This window comes from Microcaecilia unicolor, chromosome 11, assembly GCF_901765095.1.
Source record: "Microcaecilia unicolor chromosome 11, aMicUni1.1, whole genome shotgun sequence".
NCBI lineage: Eukaryota > Metazoa > Chordata > Amphibia > Gymnophiona > Siphonopidae > Microcaecilia > Microcaecilia unicolor.
Genome location: NC_044041.1, coordinates 204,491,403 through 204,512,193, shown reverse-complemented (window position 1 = coordinate 204,512,193; position 20,791 = coordinate 204,491,403). Strand labels below are relative to the sequence as shown.

The following is a 20,791-nucleotide window of genomic DNA, read 5'->3' as shown; positions in this document are numbered from 1 at the left end:
GATAAGGACAAAGAGTAGCAAGATTCTAGAATCCCAAAGAATAGCAAGATTCTGGAATCCCAAAGTAGCAAAATTCTGTGCAGAATCCCAAAGAGTAGCAAGATTCCGGAATCCCAAAGACTACTACTACTACTCATCATTTCTAAAGCGCTACTAGACGTATGCAGCGCTGTACACTTGAACATGAAGAGACAGTCCCTGCTCGACAGAGCTTACAATCTAATTAGGACAGACAAACAGGACAAACAAGAGATAAATACACGTCTGCAAAACAGGTTTTGAAAATACCAATTTGAGCATTTTGAGAAGAAATGTGTCCAAATGCTGCTTTATGACACTTTTTTGATATTTTTCTCTTTCAAAAATGAGCCCCATAATCTCAACACCTCTAAAAATAATTAGAAATGAAAATTCAGCTAAAAGCCATAAAACAATAAAACAGTTAAATAGTAAAGGAGAAGAGATAGAGACTAGTTCACCCTTCAGTCTCTGTTTCCTTTTGGCTAACCACCCTACAGGAAAACTACACAATATTTCTGTTCATACATTTGTGACGGAGAGGATAATTGCTTCATTATAACAAGGATATAACATGACTCTCCACTATTCTAATACACATTCAGGGGCACCACCAACCCACAGGGGGTTAGAACCAGCCCTCCCTGAACTTTATCATCATCAACTTTAAGCTGAACCTCTAAAAACAGAATTCCAATATCCTTTTGCCATCTTTTCATTTCCAGTTCGTTCTGAATTTTGTTAGTTCGTCCCCAACCATCATACAGTAACCTTACTTTTCTCACTAACAGGGTTCAGATGTCCAGAAATAATCTAATATCTATTCTAATACGAGATGAGTTACTTTAACACATTATAAGGGAAATTAGGAACCATCTGGCAAAATGGATTTCCTATCACAATACCGATCAGATGTCGTTAGTGCTTGAACAGAGAACATCTTCCCATTACACAATGAGCTCAGAAAATAGACCAGTGGTGAGCTGAGTACCATGTCCACGTCTGTACCTAATCATGTGGACTTCACTTATCCACGTGAAAACTCACATCACGAGGATGCTTCTCTCCCCCCCCCCCCCCCCCCCCTCTATTTCTGAACTGTACATGATCAACAACCCAGGAGAGTAAAGTCTTGAGCAAGGAGTGATATTCTACAGGCAGCTCTGTGGATGAGAGATTGGATACACCCTAGGCAATGCAGAAAAGAATAGTTAAATGCTCTAAAATATCAATCAAATGAACGCAAGAGTTACAGACTGGATGCCAAGAGCCTGCAGAACCTTATTAAGCATATAGTTGCTATGCTCATTTTACTCTTTACTAAATGCACAGGGTACTTGGGATGGGAGGATTGGGGGAGGGGGTAGTAGTTGGGGGGGGGGGGTATCTTGAAACGTTGTTAAACGTTGACATCTTGAATTTGGATAAGTACTCAACAATATGTTTGTTCTGCTCTGTTCTGGCATCAATAAACAAGAATTAAACAAAATCCAGATTGGATACTGCATTCTCAGTTTGCTTTTGACAGTCATTTTCGGTGAACCCAAAGTCTTAAGGCCTCAAGATATATTAAGTATTTTCCTCATAGATGCAAAATGGACAACATCTCTTAGTACATTGTGCCTAGGTGTGTAAATGAGATTCTACCAAACAAGAACCAATGTCCTCTACATTTCCTTGGATTTAAACTGTGCACGCTCATGTCTGCCTTCCAGACCACTTCCTCTGTGGGTAGTTCCCACTCACCTCCATCCCTGTGCCACCTGTGATATAGAAAGGCTTCAGCCCCCCCCCCCCCCCCCCCCCCAACAGTGGCAACTCTGGGAAGAAAATGAAAATTCTTGATTAAGCCCTTGTAGTGTCCCACCCTGTCTTGCTGCACGGGCTTCCTGTTACTAGAGGGGCAGCTGCCATGGATCTGGGCAGCCTGTGAGAACCAGCAGGTCCTGTATTTCCTTTCCAGGGTGCTACTGCTGCAGGCACAGAGCCATCATCACTCTACAGAGTGCTTCTCAATCCAATCCACCAGGTTTTCAGAAATATCCAAAATGAGTATGCAGAAATGGATTTACATTCAATGCCTCCTTGATCTGCAGCTCTGTCTTTGATAATTTCATTGTGGATATCCTGGAAACCCAACTGGATGGGTGTGCCCGGAGGACTGGGTTGAGAAGTTCTGCTCTACAGGACAAGTGGGCACCACAGTGGATGGCTTGATGTTGACATGATTGGAGACTATTTTTATCGTTATTATCATCAGTCATGCAAACAAGCTTTTGGATTCTACTTGCCTGAGTTATCAATGTGTCCCAGGGACTCACACCCCAACGGATAGTGGTTTTAACTTATAGGTGGAAGCTTGCTGTTGGAATGTTTTCTTATCTTGGATTTCTACAGTTCTGTTTCATTGCAAAGATCTCCACTAGAGCAAAACTCATGATACATTCAGAATTGCTAGGGGAGTGCAGGCTATTTTAATGGACTCATCATTTTAACTAAAGCAATTTGTATATCTCTCAGTTTAATTATGTAAGCAAAATGAACATAATTTAATATTGGATGATATAAGAACTCTGCTAGGAAAGCAAAAATGACAATTTGCATTCTTTGCTCCATGCTGCTGAGCGTTGAGGTTTTGGACACATTAAGGAAATCGCCCTTTGCTTTTGCATGAAAAGTGTCGAGTTCATTGAATGAAGGTTCCACTGTCTACATTTTACCTCTCTTCTTCCCATGGACAACTTTCAAAATCTCACCTGCTTTATAGAAGGAGATTACATTCTCCTTGAAAAGCGTTTCACACATTATCTTGGTTTTCCATTGTGATCTGGAGAGAAATATTTGTTGCATTTCGGTCCAGATGTACTAAAAAAGTTTTGGGGAGTAACTTTAAAGGGCATTTGTACAGGTAATTTTTTTAATTGAAATTTTTAAATACGTTATAAATAAACAGATTCACAAACAGGCTTAAGAAAAATAAATCATTCTGAAATGAAAATTACAAAAAGAAAGCAAATGCATACGTCCTTTTGTAAAACTGGGTGGTGGTATATATGCATAAACCTATGAGCAACGCAACCTGTTTGAACACTTGTTTATCTGACCTGAACAGAGGTGTTCCAAAGGCCAGGAAGGAGGTTAAGATCTCTGTGCATATGTTAGAAAATTCTTCACAGAACAAGGGGTCACTGGGGATGACCTGCGTAGAGCGGTAGTTACATCCCCATGAAGGCACTAGGGGTGACTTGCGCCGAGCAGTAGTTAAATCCCTAACCAGCTTCCTGTGCAAACTGGAAGGGCCATTTCAGGCTTTATCTGCCATCATCTACTGGTTGTAAGCTGCACAGAACTGTCGATGGTGTGGGATATACATTTTTTAATAAATAAAAATGTTTCTCTATAAACTGGGAACGTTGTGTGTACTAAACAGCAGGAGATGAATATTCAAAAGTGCTTATACATTTGGTAGCAACGCTGACTACAGAAGTGCTGCTGTTCAGTCTAAGACAGTTGGATAACAATTTTGAACATATAAATTGTTCTTGCCCAAAATTATCCATCCAAACAGGGTGATGAGATTTGAGGGTAAGAACATAAAATTAGCCATACTGACTCAGACCAATGGTCCATCTAGCCCAGTATCCTGCTTCCAACAGTGGGCAATTCAGGTCACAAGTACCTGGCAGAATCTCAAAGAGTAGCAACATTCCATACAGAATCTCAAAGAATAACAACATTCCATATAGAACCTCAAAGAGTAGCAACATTCCATACAGAATCTCAAAGAGTAGCAACAGTCCACGAATCCCAAAGAGTAACAACATTCCATATAGAACCCCAAAGAGTAGCAACATTCCATACAGAATCTCAAAGAGTAACAACATTCCATATAGAATCTCAAAGAGTAGCAACATTCCATATAGAACCTCAAAGAGTAGCAACATTCCATATAGAATCTCCCACTGAATTTCCGTGGTTAGCCACAAAAAAGTTATTTAACCAGTCAGTGGCCATTTCTGACTAGTTAAACAGCGCTGAATATTGTGTGTGTGGGGGGGGAGGGGGTTGTTCTTTCTCTCCTATAATGTCATATAAATATGTGTGGGAATGAAAACCATAACTGAAGGGTTCATATAGCTTCCCCTTGAGCTATTTGTAACACTTATTGAACTCTCGACCTATTATTTGAATAAGTTTTAGGAAGAATTGAAGAAGTGAGCATGGAATCACTCAGAAAAGCCATTGTGCCCAGCACAACGCGATTGAAGGCCTCCTCTTTATAGAACTCGTGTTTAAACATTACACGTTTGTGGCGAGGTGTTCCAGCTATCATTTTAGCCCCAGGGACCAGCCTTTCCCTGCTCTGTTACTGCGAATTGGCTCCCACACGCTACTCAACACCACATTTATCACACAGTGGGTACAAAGCTGAACACAGCCACAGCAAATTTTAATCTGAAAGTTTTCTTTCAAAGTCCATAAAGGCTTTAATTACAACCGTTTCCTTTTGAGATGCTACATGCAGAGGGCATAGCAATCTTTTGGGATAATTAAAAGATTAAAGATCAGTAAGAAACAGAATTTTTCTTCACAACCTATCAATGGATCACCACATAGACTAATTGACTACTTACAATCCCTTCCTCCCTGCAGCTCCAATCTTTTCTGAAGTTTAACTGAACTGCATTGTGTTAACTGCCAGGTACAGAAATATTGGTGAAAGATCATTTATTTCTCTACAGTCTCACACACGTTCTGCTACTTGAAAGAGAATTTAATGTGTGCTCTGTAGTTATAAGCCAGACTCTCTTTTGGGTCTGGTCTGGGTTAGGTTATTGGCTATACCGCCTATATAATATTATCTAAACTGTTTACAATAAAAATAATGCCTAAAATTAAGAGGACATTTATGAAAAACACGAATCCTCTGTCTATTTTCATGAGCCTCCAGCCCGACTTTCAGTGCTTCTTCATATTATATGATAGACCCAGTGGCGTAGCCACAGGTGGGTCTGGGTGGACCGGGGCCCACCCACTTAGGGCTCAGGCCCACCCAACATTAGCACACGTTTAGCAGTAGCCGGTGGGGATCCGAAGCTCCGCCAGCTGAAGACTTCCCCCCTGATGGTAACGAAAACGTTACTGTCCACAATACGGCCACCTGCGCGTGCTCAGCTTTCAGCGCATGCCTGCTACAGACTGCCAAGGTGAGAAACTCAACAAACATTTCAACAGCAGGAAAGAGGTAATGAGATGCTGTTTTAAGCTTTGGCTTTTTAACTTGTACCTTCTTAATCTAAGTGCTTTTATTTTATACTTTTTTCCTCTGTTATTCACTTTTGATAAAGTTCACTTAGGCCAGGGTTCAAATGAGTGATCACAGAAGCAATGGTGTTTGGCCCTCAATAATTTATATACAATGTGAAAAACTTTGAAATTTCCCACTCAGGACTGTCTCACCTAACTGCAGGCAATTATACACAGAGGTACCAGAAATCATCACTTCTTTGTATAATCACCGGTGCGAATGTGCAGAGACGGCCGTACAATTGAGCAGCTCAGCCCCTATTGACTTATGCAAATGAGACATTACAATAAGTCCCGGTACTTGGCTCAATACATTGAAATATTCTGCTCAGTGTGTGATGGTGACCACAACAGCAAACAGAATGTTAGGAATTATTAGGAAAGGAGGACAGGAAAAAAAAACCAGAGAATATCCCAAGGCCTATGTATCGAGCTATGGGGAAACTACACCTTGAGTCCTGCAGTGCAGGTCTGGTATCCTGCTTCTCATCAACGATGCAGCAGAATTAGAAAAGGTACAAAGAAGGAGACCAAAAAGATTAAGGGGATGGAACTCATCTCATGCAAGGAAAGGCTTAAGAGATTAGGACTCTTCAATCTGAAGAAGAGATGGCCGAGAGGGGGATATGATAGAGGTCTACCTGCTCTACTCGTAAACATGAATCGTTTGTTTACTCTTTCAAAAAGTACAAAGACTAGAGGACAGGTCACGAAGTTACATGGCATTACTTTTTACACTTAACATATAGCTAAGCTCTGGAACTCGTTGTCATAGGATGTTGTAAAAGCAGTTGATGCCGTTGGATTTAAAAAAAAAGGTTTGGACAAATTCCTAGAGGCAAAGTCCATAAACTAATAGACCCAGGGAAAGTCACTGCTTATCCTTGGGACTAACTAGCATGGAATCTTGCTATTTTGGGATTCTGGAATCTTGCTACTCTTTGGGGTCTTGCCAGGTACTGAGACTTGGATTGGCCACTGTTTGAAGCAGGATACTGGGCCAGACGGAACTTTGGTCTGACCCAGTACTGCTATTCTTATGATTATACATAGAAAGTATCGAGCGATGCCACTGTTCTGGATGTGTAGCTTTTTTTAAAAATCACAGCTCCTGTTGTACATGTTGGCAAATACATGTGTATTTGACGGCATCCATAGATGTTGTAAAATACTAGGATTATCATGGATGTCCTGCTTCCTACCTCAATATACTATGCAAAATTGGGCTTCACGTATACTACATATACATGTATCTTGGAGATAAACACTGTATCTGAATTTAAGAAAACTTGGGGACAAGAACATAGGATCTGTAAGGGAGTGATAGGGAAAGTAGATGGGACTGGATAGGACATATGGGCCCCAATATTAAGACCGTGGAAGATAGCCGGGCTGTCTCCTGCGGTCAGCGCTGAACCCAGTTATTCCGGTGACTATCTGGTTTAAATTTGGCAGGTTCTAACTTAACTGGCCGGGCTGATTTTCAGCGCAAGCTGGTCAAGTTGGAGCCAGCCAAGCTGTTTTAGATATCGGGTGGGTGGTCCTTTACTGCCAGTGTTGCCACATGGGAAAAAATGTTCACGCCCAAAACCGCACAAAGTTAATTTGCATGTGAATGACATCATTAATAAATATTAATGAGTCCATTCGCATACAAATGACATCATCGCGGCCGCAGAAAACCAGCGTAAAAAAAACGCGGCGGGTGAAAAAACCGCCGGCTGGGTAAGAAGAAGCCACCCAAAATCCCGCAACCCGCACGCGGCGTGAAAAAGCCGCAGCGGGTCTCGGGAAGGAGCCCAATTGGGCGGGAAACCTGCAGCCCTGGCAACATTGTTTACCGCCTTCATTTAAAACAATGTTTTCAATTAAAGTGGTTTTTCAAAGCTAAGTGGTACAATCCTTAGTCAGAAGAGCAGCCCTGCCCCACCCCCTCCAAACAGGTGACTTTTGAATGAAAATCTCAGCCAGTGTTTACGTATAGGGGAAAGTGCTGAACAACAGAATGATGGAAATTTAACATTCGCAACAAGGTTGGCTATAGTTCAACCAACACTTCCCCTAGGAAGAAGTAACGGGAGTTGTGAGCGCAACTGCGAGGCTGAGGCCTGCGCTGAACTGCAGCCTGGGCTCACGGGAAATATATGCAAGGGTTGCTCAAGGTCAAGAAAGATGAATGCAGCAGGATTTCAGTACCCCTCCCCCCTTGATTATCTCCCAAGTAGTTGCTTTTACGGCAGTTACTTTCATTTTTACCCACCACTGTTTGCCCTTCAGAAGACGAAGAAAGAAAGAGAAGATCAGAAAGACAGACAAAACGGAAGCGGGTTGTTTTTTTCCAACACATCAGCGGCTGCAGGGCTGAACTGGGAACTCCAACGTGCAGTTCTCAGACATGCACAGGAGTCTCTTCTGTAATGAACACTTTTGCTTGATCTTCTGATGCAGTTCAGGTTTCTACTGACTCAGTGAATCTATAACCCATTAGAGCTGAGGGAGGCACCCTCTCTATTAAGGCCAAATCAAATGAGTGCCATGAGGAAATCCGAAACCGCGCATATATTAAGTCTTGCATTTATAGATGAACGTCTGCGATGTACCCCACGATCGTGTTTTCACTGTGAAAGCCCATTCCTCCTGGCGTCATTCTGATGGGTCTTGACAAATGAAGCCTGGCGCTTTTATGATGGATGATGTACATGTGAGGAACAGGCTGCAGAACAGCAGCCAACTAATAACCTGGATAGGAGAAGTGCATTGCTCAGCGCCAACCGCAGGCTTAAGGAGGGTGACTTTACGTGACCATGTGGCTCCAAGAATGATTCCAAGATGACAATGAGCTGGGGTGCAAGTCACAGGACGGTGGTCTCTGCAATGAACTCGGGCTGTCTCTGTTTCCCAGAGACATGGTAGGATACGCCCCGACTGTTAGCATGCTTTACACACTGTCACACATGCCTATGCTTGGCAAATTGATTCCAGAACTCTTAGGGTCTTGTGCTCTGTGCATATCCTAAAATCAAAGGGCAATTTCTCTCTCTCTTTTACTTATTTCATACAATTGTTATGCCGTCCTGTCATTGAATGATATCAAAATGGTTTATAATCCAGCAGCTAAACAGATATAAAAATCTAGATAAAGACACAACAAAACAAAACAAACCATAACACAGAGTAAATCTGGCACAAAAGGCAGGTAATATGGGAGATGACACAGGAAGAAAAATCTATAGACATAATAAGGATAGAAACACATAACGGAGGATAAAGTGGGTCCGGAAATACCAGAACAGTCGCTTAGGGCTCAACTCTATTTATGATGCCTAAAAAATTGACCCCTAGGTGCATTCTATAAACTACACCTAAAGTTAGGCATAGTTTATAGAAGACACCCAGAGCCTGTTTCCTGCCACTATATTTAGTCACGGCCACTTAAGCCAACTCAAACCTGGTATAAATGCCAACACCTACGTTATGCGTGGAATGGGCATATTCTATAACATTGCGCTTAAATTCTAGGAACATCCATGAGCTACCCATGCCTATCCTATGGCCATGCCCCCTTTTCACATCTGCGTCTTAGAATTTATACGCGTCACTTTATAAAATACGCTTAGAAAGTTGTGCACGTAAATTCTAATTAAAGTCAATCAGTGGCAATAATTGTTTGTTAAGTTGCAATTATCGGCACTGATTGGCTTGTTAAGTCAATTACATTGCATGCACAAAACAGAACATGACCAGATTTGCGCATGCAACTTAGGTCGCACTATATAGAACTTGGGTAAATGGGCAAGGTACGAAGAAACAAGAGTCAAATCTTAAGTAGACAAAGTCCCAGCTCCAGGCAAGTCTGATTCTATACTGCAGTTACAGAATACCATGAGGACGGGGACCCGCAGTAACCAAACTTTGTCCCCATGTCATTCTCTACACTGCAGAAAATAGCAAATGAACTTTCATTTGTCCCTTTTCAGCATCTCAGCCTCTGATTACCAAGTGTGCAGAAACCCTACCGGGGTGACTTTCCCTTGGCAACCTAATGCTTCTCAGGATCTGACATTATGGACACCATGGACTCATGGGCTAACTCATTCCAATTGAAACTGAACACCGAAAAAACACATTGCCTCATCCTCTCATCTAAACACAACAAGAACAACCCCACAACCATAACCACCCCAGAACACACCCTCCCTATCTCAGACAACCTCAAAATACTGGGCGTCACAAGCGACTGCAACCTCACTCTTGAGAGCCACATAAACTCCGTAACAAAGAAAATGTTCTGCTCAATGTGGAAACTCAAATGCATAAAACCTTTCTTCCCAAGGGAAATATTTTGAAACCTAATACAATCAATGGTTCTAAGCCATGCAGATTATTGCAATGGAATCTACGCGGGATGTAAAGAACAACTCACAAAAAACTCCAGACTGCCCAACACACAGCGGCCAGGCTGATATTTGGTAAAACACGTTTTGAAAGTGCCAAACCCCTCTGTGAAAAGCTACATTGGCTTCCAATCAAAGAATGGATTACCTTCAAGATCTGCACCCTTGTCCACAAAATTATCTACGGTGTAGTCTCAGGATACATGATAGACCTCATAGACCTACCAACCAGAAACAGATCCAGATCTCGCACATACCTAAACCTTCACTACCCATCTTGCAAAGGACTCAAATACAAAACAACCTATGCGTCAAGTTTCTCCTATATAAGTGCACAAATATGGAACGCACTCCCAAAAGCTGTGAAAACAATTCACGACCACCTAAACTTCAGAAAACCACTAAAAACCAACCTCTTCAAAATGGCCTACACTACAGATCCAACGTAAATCCCCACATCTGACCACACAACTAAACTAAAGACCGTACTGGACAACATACAACCTCCCTCCTTTCGACACTAATGGAGCTTGGAATACATCTACCTTATTCGAACCCAACATAACCTTGTATCTGTTCTCTACCGGATTTGGCAAATGCCTTATGGTACTGTGTAAGCCACATTGAGCCTGCAAATAGGTGGGAAAATGTGGGGTCCAAATTAGAGTTACCATATGGTTCCAGAAAAAGGAGGACGGATTGAGCAAGCCGGGTTTTACTTCCATTGCTTGAAAGCAATGGAAGTAAAACCCGGCTGGCTCAATTACTTCCACTGAAAGCAATGGAAGTAAAACCCGGCTGGCTCAATCCGTCCTCCTTTTTCTGGAGCCATATGGTAACCCTAGTCCAAATGCAACAAATAAATAAATAAATTATAGTCCATTTTCTCTCTGTTACCCTGGCAGCAGCTTTTCCAGTTAGCTCCAGCTGCCAAATTCATTCTCAATAGCAACTGAAATCACACTGTCTCAGAACTCTACCTTCCAGAAGGCCTTTCTCCAATGTGAGCTCACTTCCTGTCATTCAAAATCTCTGTAGACTACACTTCCCATGAAGCTCATTTTTAACTGCTTGCTAGCATCCTGTCTCTAGTATGGTCTCTTGAGCTCTCCCTAGTGGTGGCCTTTTGCAGATTTATTTATTTTCAAAAATGTATATCCCGCTTTACATTCAAAGCGGGTTACAATACAGAACATTCATAATAAAAGTATAACAAAACAATCACATAAAATAATAGATCGTATTCAATACAAAGCAATACAGAAAACCTGCCAAAGATAAGCATAATCCATAAAAGCATGAACAAGTTTTCAGCAATTTCTTAAATTGTTTGTAATCGGCACAAAGTCTTGGTAAAATTTCCAACTGGAACTGGCAAATACACAGACAAATCTTCTGTTTTCGGTTTATGGGCAGCTGAACAGTTCTAGATTTCAGAGCAGAAGGCCAATGAAAACAGAGTGTAAAAACATAAACCCCCCTACAGAGTGAAAGTTTAATCGAATGAGAGCTGGTAGAATGCAAGAACTTACCTTGTTCTCAGATTTGCCTGCTGAGGTGTCCCATCGTAAACTGATAAGACATCAAAGTCTTCTTCCAAAGCAAACGACTGGAACACCAGCTGTATCCGATTCTGCTCTTGGACACTGATGGTCCATGTACAGTTCGCATAGTTTGGATACCCATACGGGAAGCCGGGGCTTTCCAGGGTTCCGTTCGGACCTTGCAACGTGTGACTGCAGTTCTGACCTGTTAAGAGATAAAGACATGTAAGATACAGAAGTTGCAATATTAAAAAAAAATATATAAGAAACATAAGAATAATTTTAAACTGTCCTTGCTTTAAAAGATTCCAGACAACTCTACATACCACATATAATAACCAGGTCTAGTATGGATGTAGAGTGAGCTGAACACTATTCCTTGATTCCAATAGCACCAGCGTTCCTGGTACTGTTTTCAGAACTGAGTAGTCACTTGGATGCGATACCCAGTTTGCATCCCAGCACAACATAAGAACTGCCATACTGGATCAGACCAAACGTCCATCAAGCCCAGTATCCTGCTTCCAGCTGTGGCCAGTCCAGATCACAAGCACCTGACGGGATCCCAAAACGTAGTAAGATTCCATGCTACCACCCCAGTGGCGTCATGAGGGCAGCTGACACCCGGGGCGGGTCGCCGCTGCGCACCCCCCCCCCCCCCGGGTGCAGCGCGACGCACCCTCCCCCCTCCGTAGCCCAAACCCCCCGCGAGAACATACCTGGAAGGCGGTGAGGGGCGGGCGGGAGGGCCAATCCGGCGAGTGCACGCCGCTGGGGGGTGTTGGCGCCTCGCTGGTTCCTTGCTCTCTCTGCCCCGGAACAAGAAGTAACCTGTTCCGGGAAAGAGAGAGCAACGAACCAGCGAGGTGCCGACACCCCCCAGCGGCGTGCACCCGGAGTGGACCGCCCCACCGTCCCCCCACCTTCCTACGCCACTGTACCACCCCCTTCCCCCAGAGATAGGCAGTAGCCTTCCTCAGGTCTACCTTAATCACAGTTTATGGCATTTTCCTCCAGGAGCTTGTCCAAAACCTTTTTTTCTAAACCCAATTACACTAACTGCTGTTACCACATCCTCTAGCAATGAATTCCAGAGCTTAACTATGAGTGATCAAATATTTTCTCCAATTTCTTTCATTTAGGATCTTTACCGTGTCCTGGTGTAGCATTTATTCACACAGTAATAAAGAATGATTTCAATTACCCCAATACACAAAACAGACTGCTTAACTTTTAACAACGCTAGTGTTTTACTGAGCCTGAACACCATGTATCATCTTCCTTTGCACTGCGCAAGCGAAAAACTAGAAAACTGCCGGGGGAAACCGTCTGGAAGTTGCAGTGTTGATACGAGGCCTGCATACCAACGACATCGTCCAGGCAAAATGTCAGACAGTGCTAGACTTAGGAAGAAAAAAGAAAGGCAATCTGTGTGCTTAGCTGCTGCCTGTGTTCCCTCTATCAGGAAGGGGCTCCATGCGATGCCGGGAGCAGGGAAGACTGTGCAAGCATAAAAAAAAGCTCCCAGGTCCTGCTGCTATCATAGCAATAACCCGAATTCCTCAAAGACAGAAACCCCAGCAGTGCCTTCCTGAAAAATCACAACCGTCACACTGAATAACATGGCTGAGAAAGTGAAGGTGTTAGGAGCGGCAGCAAAATTAAGCCTATTCTCTGCCCAGGAACCATGAAGCCTAAAACCTTTCCCCCTCAGTGCGCTCAGGCCACCCGGAGGATGCTGCAGAATTAGAATCTCATTGTGCTATTCCTGCGCTTCAGCTGCAGGACACGTAAGCAGCTGGATATTAGAAGTGAAGTAAATAACATGAAAAAAAACTCTATGATGATTGTATAAATTGGATATGCTGGAAAATTCAGTTGGAGGGAAACATCACTTTTGGCTAAAAACACTCCATCTGGCCAAAAGGTATCGGTTTAGGAAGAGGAGGGAGACCGGGAGGCATTCTGGGAAGTGGGGCATGGAGAGTCATCATTCTAGCTCAAATGGATAGCTTTTCTGTTTAAGTATAGGACCACTGATTCAGTCATCTCACTTAAAGGGTTACTGCAGCTGAAAATCTGGCATGAGGGAAAGTCCTGTGCTTAGTATTCATCTATCACATCTGTAACTGGGGATAGTAATGGGCAGGTGATTGTCTCTACAGCCCTTGCACAGGGGGGTCTCTGTGGTCCAGAAGAAAAGGGACCTCATCTGTTACCATGGAAACAGAGGATGCATGGGTAGATGAGGGCACAGACCCATTCAGTCTACTTAGAGCAAGTTTTACGTCACTTTACTAAACAAACCTTCCAAAGTGGTGTAGGGCAGTCTACCCCACTTCCCTTCTTGTCGGGCAACTGTACAGACTGTACTTGATGTCGGGCTTTACCCCCTTCAATTCCTGTGGATTATCCCAGATATTCCTGAATTTACTGCCTGTTCCGTCTCCCACACTTGCAGTGGGCATCCGGCCCTTTGCCCGAATATAAAATTCCTTATGTTCCTCCTGATTCTACCTCCTTTCAATCTTATAAAATACCACCCCCCCCCCCCCCCCCCCACCACGACAAAAAAAAAAAAGTTTGTTTCCTATTTCTGCCTCTGAGGTACTGAAATGGCTCCATTAGATTCCCCTTCAGCTCAGACGGACAGAAAATTCCCTTTACTATCTGTGTCTGCTAGAGTTCTGACCAATTTCAGCACCACAGAACAGCAGGGGTTAATCAACAATTGAAACTGACTTTAAAAAAAATCATTTTGAAATTGGAATAAGGCCCTCGGTCTACACTGCAATGCAATCGCACCACTTCTGCAGTGTCCAGTATCCAGCAATTTGACTGTGCAATTTACCTACTCATCCTACCGCTGTCTGCACAACACTCTGAAAGAGGTTTCACATTACTCTAAACTCTAAATCATGCCCATAATGATGTGCTGTCTGCAGAAACAGAGGAAACGAATGCAAAATACAATCTAGAAATCTCAAAGTTTAACACTAATATCCTCTTCTATGTTATACCCTGTAAACTCATCACACACAAAAGCAAATCCAAGACCCCTTCTTTCACCAATAGGATATTGGTAAGTATCAAAGAGTTATGCGCCACCAGCAGTGTGGTTGTTTCTAGCAAAAAAGGTGCCAGTACTCAAATGCCAGGCTACCCTTCAGGGGTGGGGTGATCACTGAGGGACCCACCCCACAATAGCCAGGCCTCCCTGAAACCAGTCACAGAATCTATGACAGGGCAGAATTGGTGTGTAGGGCCTGAGCTCTTTCATTAAAACTTGGGGTCAATTTTAGCAGACAATGGAAAAGGTGCCGGTACTCGGTACCCCTAAGTACCCCCTCAAAAAAAGCCCTGAAGCGTTTTGGATCATTAGAGGCATCTGGTGATGTCCAACATCCAAGGACAAGTCAAACTCGGGTATACATATAAAGTATCACAAACCATGTAAAATGAGTTTATCTTGTTGGGCAGACTGGATGGACCGTTCTGATCTTTATCTGCCATCATTTACTATGTTACTCTTTGGGGTTCTACATGGAATGTTGCTACTAACTGGGATTCCGGAATCTTGTAACTCTTTAGGATTCCAGACACTTTTAGTACAAGAACAGTGCTGGGCAGACTTCTACAGTCTACGCCCTGATCATAACTAGATAGGGATGGGCTGGAGTGTAAATTTTAAGGGGCCTCGATGTTAGCTTCAGAACTTAGTACAAGAACAGTACTGGGCAGACTTCTACGGTCTGTGCCCTGAGAATGACAAGGACAAATCAAACTCGGATATACAAATAAAGTATCACATATCATGTAAAATGAGTTTATCTTGTTGGGCAGACTGGATGGACTGTACAGGTCTTTATCTGCCGTCATTTACTACGTTACTATCCTGGGTTTCACATTAGACATTCCATGGAAGGAAATTAGTGTGATCTTATGCTACAAGTTGAGGACAGAGGTTCTGAAAGTCATAGAATGAGATTAGATGAAGGGAGTCAGATAGGGGTCCTTTTACTAAGGTGCACTGAAAAATGGCCTGCGGTAGTGTAGACGCATGTTTTGGGCATGTGCAGAATTATTTTTTAGCGAACTTACTAAAAGTGTGTGTGGGGGAGGGGTGCCAAAAATGGACATGCGGCAAAATGAAAATTGCCACATGTACATTTTTGGTCTTAGATCTTACTGCAAGCCATTGACCTAGCGGTAAGGTCTCATGCGGTAACCGTGCAGCAATTGTCTATGCGTGTCAAATTCCACTTGATGCGCGTAGCTGTCACGCGTCCGAAACTAAAAAAAAAATATTTTTCAGACGCGAGTAGTGGACACGTGCAAAAATTGAAATTACCGCAAGGGCCATACGGTAACCGGGCGGTAAGTCCAATTTGGCAGACGTTGGGCAAACATAGGCGCCAACGCGGCTTAGTAAAAATGCCTCATAGTTTTAGGTGTTAAAAATGGTGGTAACTTTAGTCATTAGCCAAAAAAGGTTTGTATTATCTACAAATTATTAAAACAAATTAAATTATGGTAGAGAGAGAGCAGTTGTCCAGTTAAGATTCAGTCTACATTAACAGTTGTCATGTTTCAGCGCTCCTGCCTGCCTCAATCACTTCAAAATCTGGACAGCAGTTAAGTAATGCTGGTGAAGATTTGTTGCGTTGGTATTATTTACTGTTGGTTACATGACTAGTGTGTGACTTGCATTTTTTTATTAATCTTTTGGACAGACATAAAGATCTCAATATGTCTACTTTGGAAGAAAGGCGGGAGAGGAGACATTTAAATACCTATGTGGTATAAATGCACAGGAGGTGAGTCTCTTTCAATTGAAAGGAAGCTCTTGAACGAGGGGGCATAGGATGAAGGTGAAAGGGGACAGACTCAGAAGTAACCTGAGGAAATACTTCTTCATGGAAAGGGTGGTGATTTTATGGCACAGCCTCTCGGTGGAAGTGGTGGAGATGAAAAAGAGGATCTGAATTCAAGGGAGAGCTTGGGACAAGTACATAGAATCTCTAAGAGAGAGTAGATGGCATGGATGGACTAAATGGATAGGCCAGATGGTCTTTTTCTCTGTTTGCCTAATGGTCCAATCAGGCTGCCAGATACCTTCACTTTAAGAAGTCAAGACTAATCGCTCCACAGTACATTTGGGTTGATTACACAGTAATGAACTTAAATCATGAAATCTTATCATTTAGAAGTCGAAGCACTTGCATTTATATCAGCTCTAGGGCTGGGGTCACTGCCCATGCCTGCGATGTAGGTGAAGAGTAGCTACACCTGCTAGTGATTTTTAAATACAATTAGGCACCTTCTTAAAAATGCATAGGTTCTGCCTACTAGAAGCAGCTCTACAGTGACCCTCTAGTGCCTCCACCAGTACTAGCTTTGTGAACCTTTGACTTGGAAGAATCCCACCATTTCCAGACCATGGGATGTTCTTTCCACCTGCAACTGATAGTGCCGAGAGGAGAAACTTTTAGGAGGGAAACTCTGAAGCAGTATAAATACCAAACCAAAGGGAGAGGTACATAAGTACATAAGCATCGCCATGCTGGGACAGACCAAGGGTCCATCGAGCCCAGCACCCTGTCACCGACAGCGGCCAAAAGAACAAGCAATTTGTCCCGCCCATCCTAGAAATACTGTATTATTCCCTCATCCATTCAATAGCATTCTATGGCCTTTTCCTCCAGGAAGCCGTCCAACTCTTTTTTGAAGTCCGCTAAGTTAACCGCCTTAAGCACCTTTTCCGGCAGCGAATTCCAGAGTTTAACTACGCGTTGAGTGAAGAAAAAGTGTTTGTCTTTGGCTGTTTGCTCCCCTGGGCCTGTGTATCATGAAGTAATGAGAGTTGTGACTGACTAACACAGAGAGGAGGAACTTGAAAAGAGCAACAAAACCAATTAAAGCTGCTGTTCTGAATCCATGTGGAATCGCATAGTAATGCAGTAACATAGTAGACGATGGCAGATAAAGACCTGTACGGTCCATCTATTCTGCCCAACAAGATAAACTCATTCCATATGGCATGTGATACTTCATATCTATACCTGATCATAATATGTCCTTGCTATTTTCAAGGCATAGACCGTGGAAGTCTGCCCAGCAGTGTCCTTGTTCTAAAATTTCTGAAGTTGACGTTGAAGCCCCTGAAAAGATCCACTCCAAACCCTCCAAATCTATTCAACCATGATCACAGCACAGACCGTAGAAGTCTGCCCAGCACTGGCTTTACTTCCCAATTACGAGTGTTGCCACTATTTATCCCATGCATTTTTGAATTCCATCACCATTTCCATCTCCTAGCCTGCTCCCAGGGGAGAGCATTCCAGGAATTGGAACAGGGGGACAAGACCACCAGGACTGAGAGCAGAAGGAGAGGAGCAGAAAAGAGATCTGCCTGAAGGGATGAGGAGGGGACCAACAGAAATCTACACTAGCAAAGCCACATCTGGGGGAAAAGGTCCCATTCAAAGAGAACATTGGGCCTGAAAAATACTAAAGCTTTCGTACCTAAAAGGAATTCTACCAGAATCAGGAATCCAGAGGGAGACTGGGCTGCCATAGACTTGTGTCTCAGGACCTCTACCATGGTATGGGTTCATCAGAACTTCCACTGAAGACTAAGCGTTTGCTACTACAACTGCTTTAGTATCGTCTGTAAACGGTTGGCACTGAGAAGTCGTCCCCTTGTTTCTACCTCATTCAAGTTCCATACTGGCTTGGACTACTTCATTGAGAAAAAGGAGAGTGCTGAGTGAGTGGATTTTTCAATGCCTTTTGGCCTCCCAGCTTGCCAGTCCCATCCCTGACCTCACACACAATCCAAACAACAATTAAAGTAACTCAGCCTGATGTTTACTGGGCAAACAAGGGTTACATAACACTACTTTCATAGAGTCTATGTTTTGACCGTGGAAATTACGCAACCAGTGAAGTCAGATGAGTGTGACTGCCATGTCAGAAACAAGTATGCATTCTCTTTCCACGTTAGTGTGAAGTCAACTTCTCCTGAGTGAATGGCGGCTGATGTGAACTGATCCTAAACAAAGGGGTTTTTTTTTTGGACCAATGGCACTAAAATGCTTAACTGTTCTGTTATGTCAGCAGAGCAGCTGGAAACTCTGAAATATGTGATTGATTCGGTTCACAAAGCTATCTATACAATGAGCAATAAAGTTTTATTGTTAATGGCACTGCAAGAAGCAGAATGTTTCCAGGCCCTCATGTTCTTTCAAAAATCCATTGACCACAGTGTCAATAGCGATCAGCACAGTGTTGATTAACGTTCAGAAGCTGCTGGTCTGTTCCCAGAAGCCGCTTAAATATTTTTATCATAGGCAAAATTGATTATAAAAGATCAAAAAACATGAGCCTTCATTTCACGAGATCACTAATTAGGGAAGAATTAGTTTACTGTTGTCTTGTGGACAAAGAATTTATGTATCTATTTGAATTTAGCTTTTTGAATAGTAGACCTGTTTGAATTAAACCATCTGCGCTAGGCTGACCTGGGGTTTGGGGATGAAAGGCTGAAGGTGTTAGATAAACTGAAGTGAGCCAGAACCAGCCACAAACTGGAGAAGGTAAACCTGGCCCCTTTGTACTTTTCCTACCATTTCCACAGCTGCCTGGTTCTGATCTCCCTGGGCCAGTTTGAACGCAGCCGTCCCTAAGGCAACATCACAAGGCAGGAAATTATAGGTGAGAGTCAAGCAACGAAATGCATCACAAGTGCCAACCTGGTTTACGTAATAACATAGTAGATGACGGCTGTTTGACAATGTTCAATAATACAATTTGTAGCAGACAGACTGCACTGCCACATTTGTAAGGTCGAACAGCCAGAAAGATGTATAATAGCTCTTAAATTACCATAACTTGAATTCTTCCCCCCCCCCCCCCCCCCCAGTTGCAAAGATATTCTAATCCCCTACTCCAAATAACATCATTTTGAGAGTGAAGAGCAAATGCCTCTTAACATGAAACCCAGTGGTCAGCCAAGTGAACCAGAGTTTTTCTGCCCTAATGAGTTATTTCTTCAGTCTGGATCTGCTGATTCTCTCTACACATGTCCCTCTTTCTCTCAGGTTTCTCTCTCTCCATTATACACATTTATTGGGATTTATTAACCACCTTTGTCAAGAGAATCACCCAAGGCAGTGTACAACAGGTTCTCTCTCTCTCTCTTTCTTTTTATCTTTATATGCACAGAAGACAGATCGTATTTTTATATTTATCATTCAGAGGAGCCCCGTATGAATAGAAACACTCATAAGAACATAAGCATTGTCATATTGGGATAGACCGAAGGTCCATCAAGCCCAGCATCCTGTTTCCAACAGTGGCCAATCCAGGTCACAAGTACCTGGCAGAAACCCAAAGAGTAGCAACATCCCATGTAGAACCCCAAAGAAAAGCAAGATTCTAGAATTCTAAAGAATACCAACATTCCATGCAGAATTTCAAAGTGTAGCAACATTCCATGTAGAACCCCAAAGAGTAGCAAGATTCTAGAATTCTAAAGAATACCAAGATTCCATGCAGAATTTCAAAGTGTAGCAACATTCCATGTAGAACCCCAAAGAGTAGCAAGATTCCATTTAGAATCCCAAGTACATAAGTATTGCTACACTGGGACAGACCAAAGGTCCATCAAGCCCAGCATCCTTTTTCCAACAGTGGCCAATCCAGGTCACAAGTACCTGGCAGAAACCTAAAGAGTAGCAACATCCCATGTAGAACCCCAAAGAGTAGCAAGATTCTAGAATTCTAAATAGCAGCAAGATTCCATGCAGAATTTCAAAGTGTAGCAACATTCCATGTAGAACCCCAAAGAGTAGCAAGATTCTAGAATTCTAAAGAATAGCAAGATTCCATTCAGAATCCCAAGTACATAAGTGTTGCCATACTGGGACAGACCGAAAGTCCATCAAGCCCAGCATCCTGTTTCCAACAGTGGCCAATCCAAGTTACAAGTACCTGACAAGATCCCAAAACGATACATTTTATGCTGCTTATCCTAGAAATAAGCAGTGGATTTCCCACATCTTAATAATGGCTTATGGACTTTTCTTTAGGAAGCCATCCAAACCTTTTTTAAACCTTGCTAAGCTAACTGCTTTTACCACATTCTCTGGCAATGAATTCCAGAGTTTAATTACACGTTGAGTAAATAAACTCAGGTTTCAAGTTTATTTACACCGCACGTCACGTACATCTATGTGGTTTACAATAATTGAAATGAAAAGGATTTTAAAATAGAAAAAGAACATCATCTTATCGTGACAGGACAGGGCAATCGATAGGCTAGCACTTCTGTCATCTTGGGTATTGCAGACTGAGCACTGCTGCCATTTCACATAAAAGAAATTAACAAGTGTGTACAAGCCAGAAATTTTCATTTTGCTTAGTTTTCGGTGTTTTTTTATTTTTATTTAGTTAATTCTTTTCCACTTTGAGGGTATTGCCATAGTGTGTCCTCTTGATAAAGCGTGCACACTATCAATGACACAG

At 42.7% G+C, this 20,791-nt stretch overlaps 1 protein-coding gene across 1 annotated transcript in view; it reads right to left on the bottom strand.

Annotated features, from left to right (window-relative positions):
- The window catches only part of CSMD2 (CUB and Sushi multiple domains 2), a 507,359-nt gene extending 489,492 nt beyond the window's left edge, over positions 1–17,867 (bottom strand). The window contains exons 1-2 of the mRNA XM_030220011.1: positions 17,789–17,867; positions 11,252–11,468 (exon numbers count right to left, since the gene is read on the bottom strand). Coding sequence (XP_030075871.1) covers positions 11,252–11,468; positions 17,789–17,867 — 296 coding nt within the window. The remainder of the gene's footprint in view (positions 1–11,251; positions 11,469–17,788) is intronic.
- Positions 17,868–20,791: the final 2,924 nt, after the last annotated feature.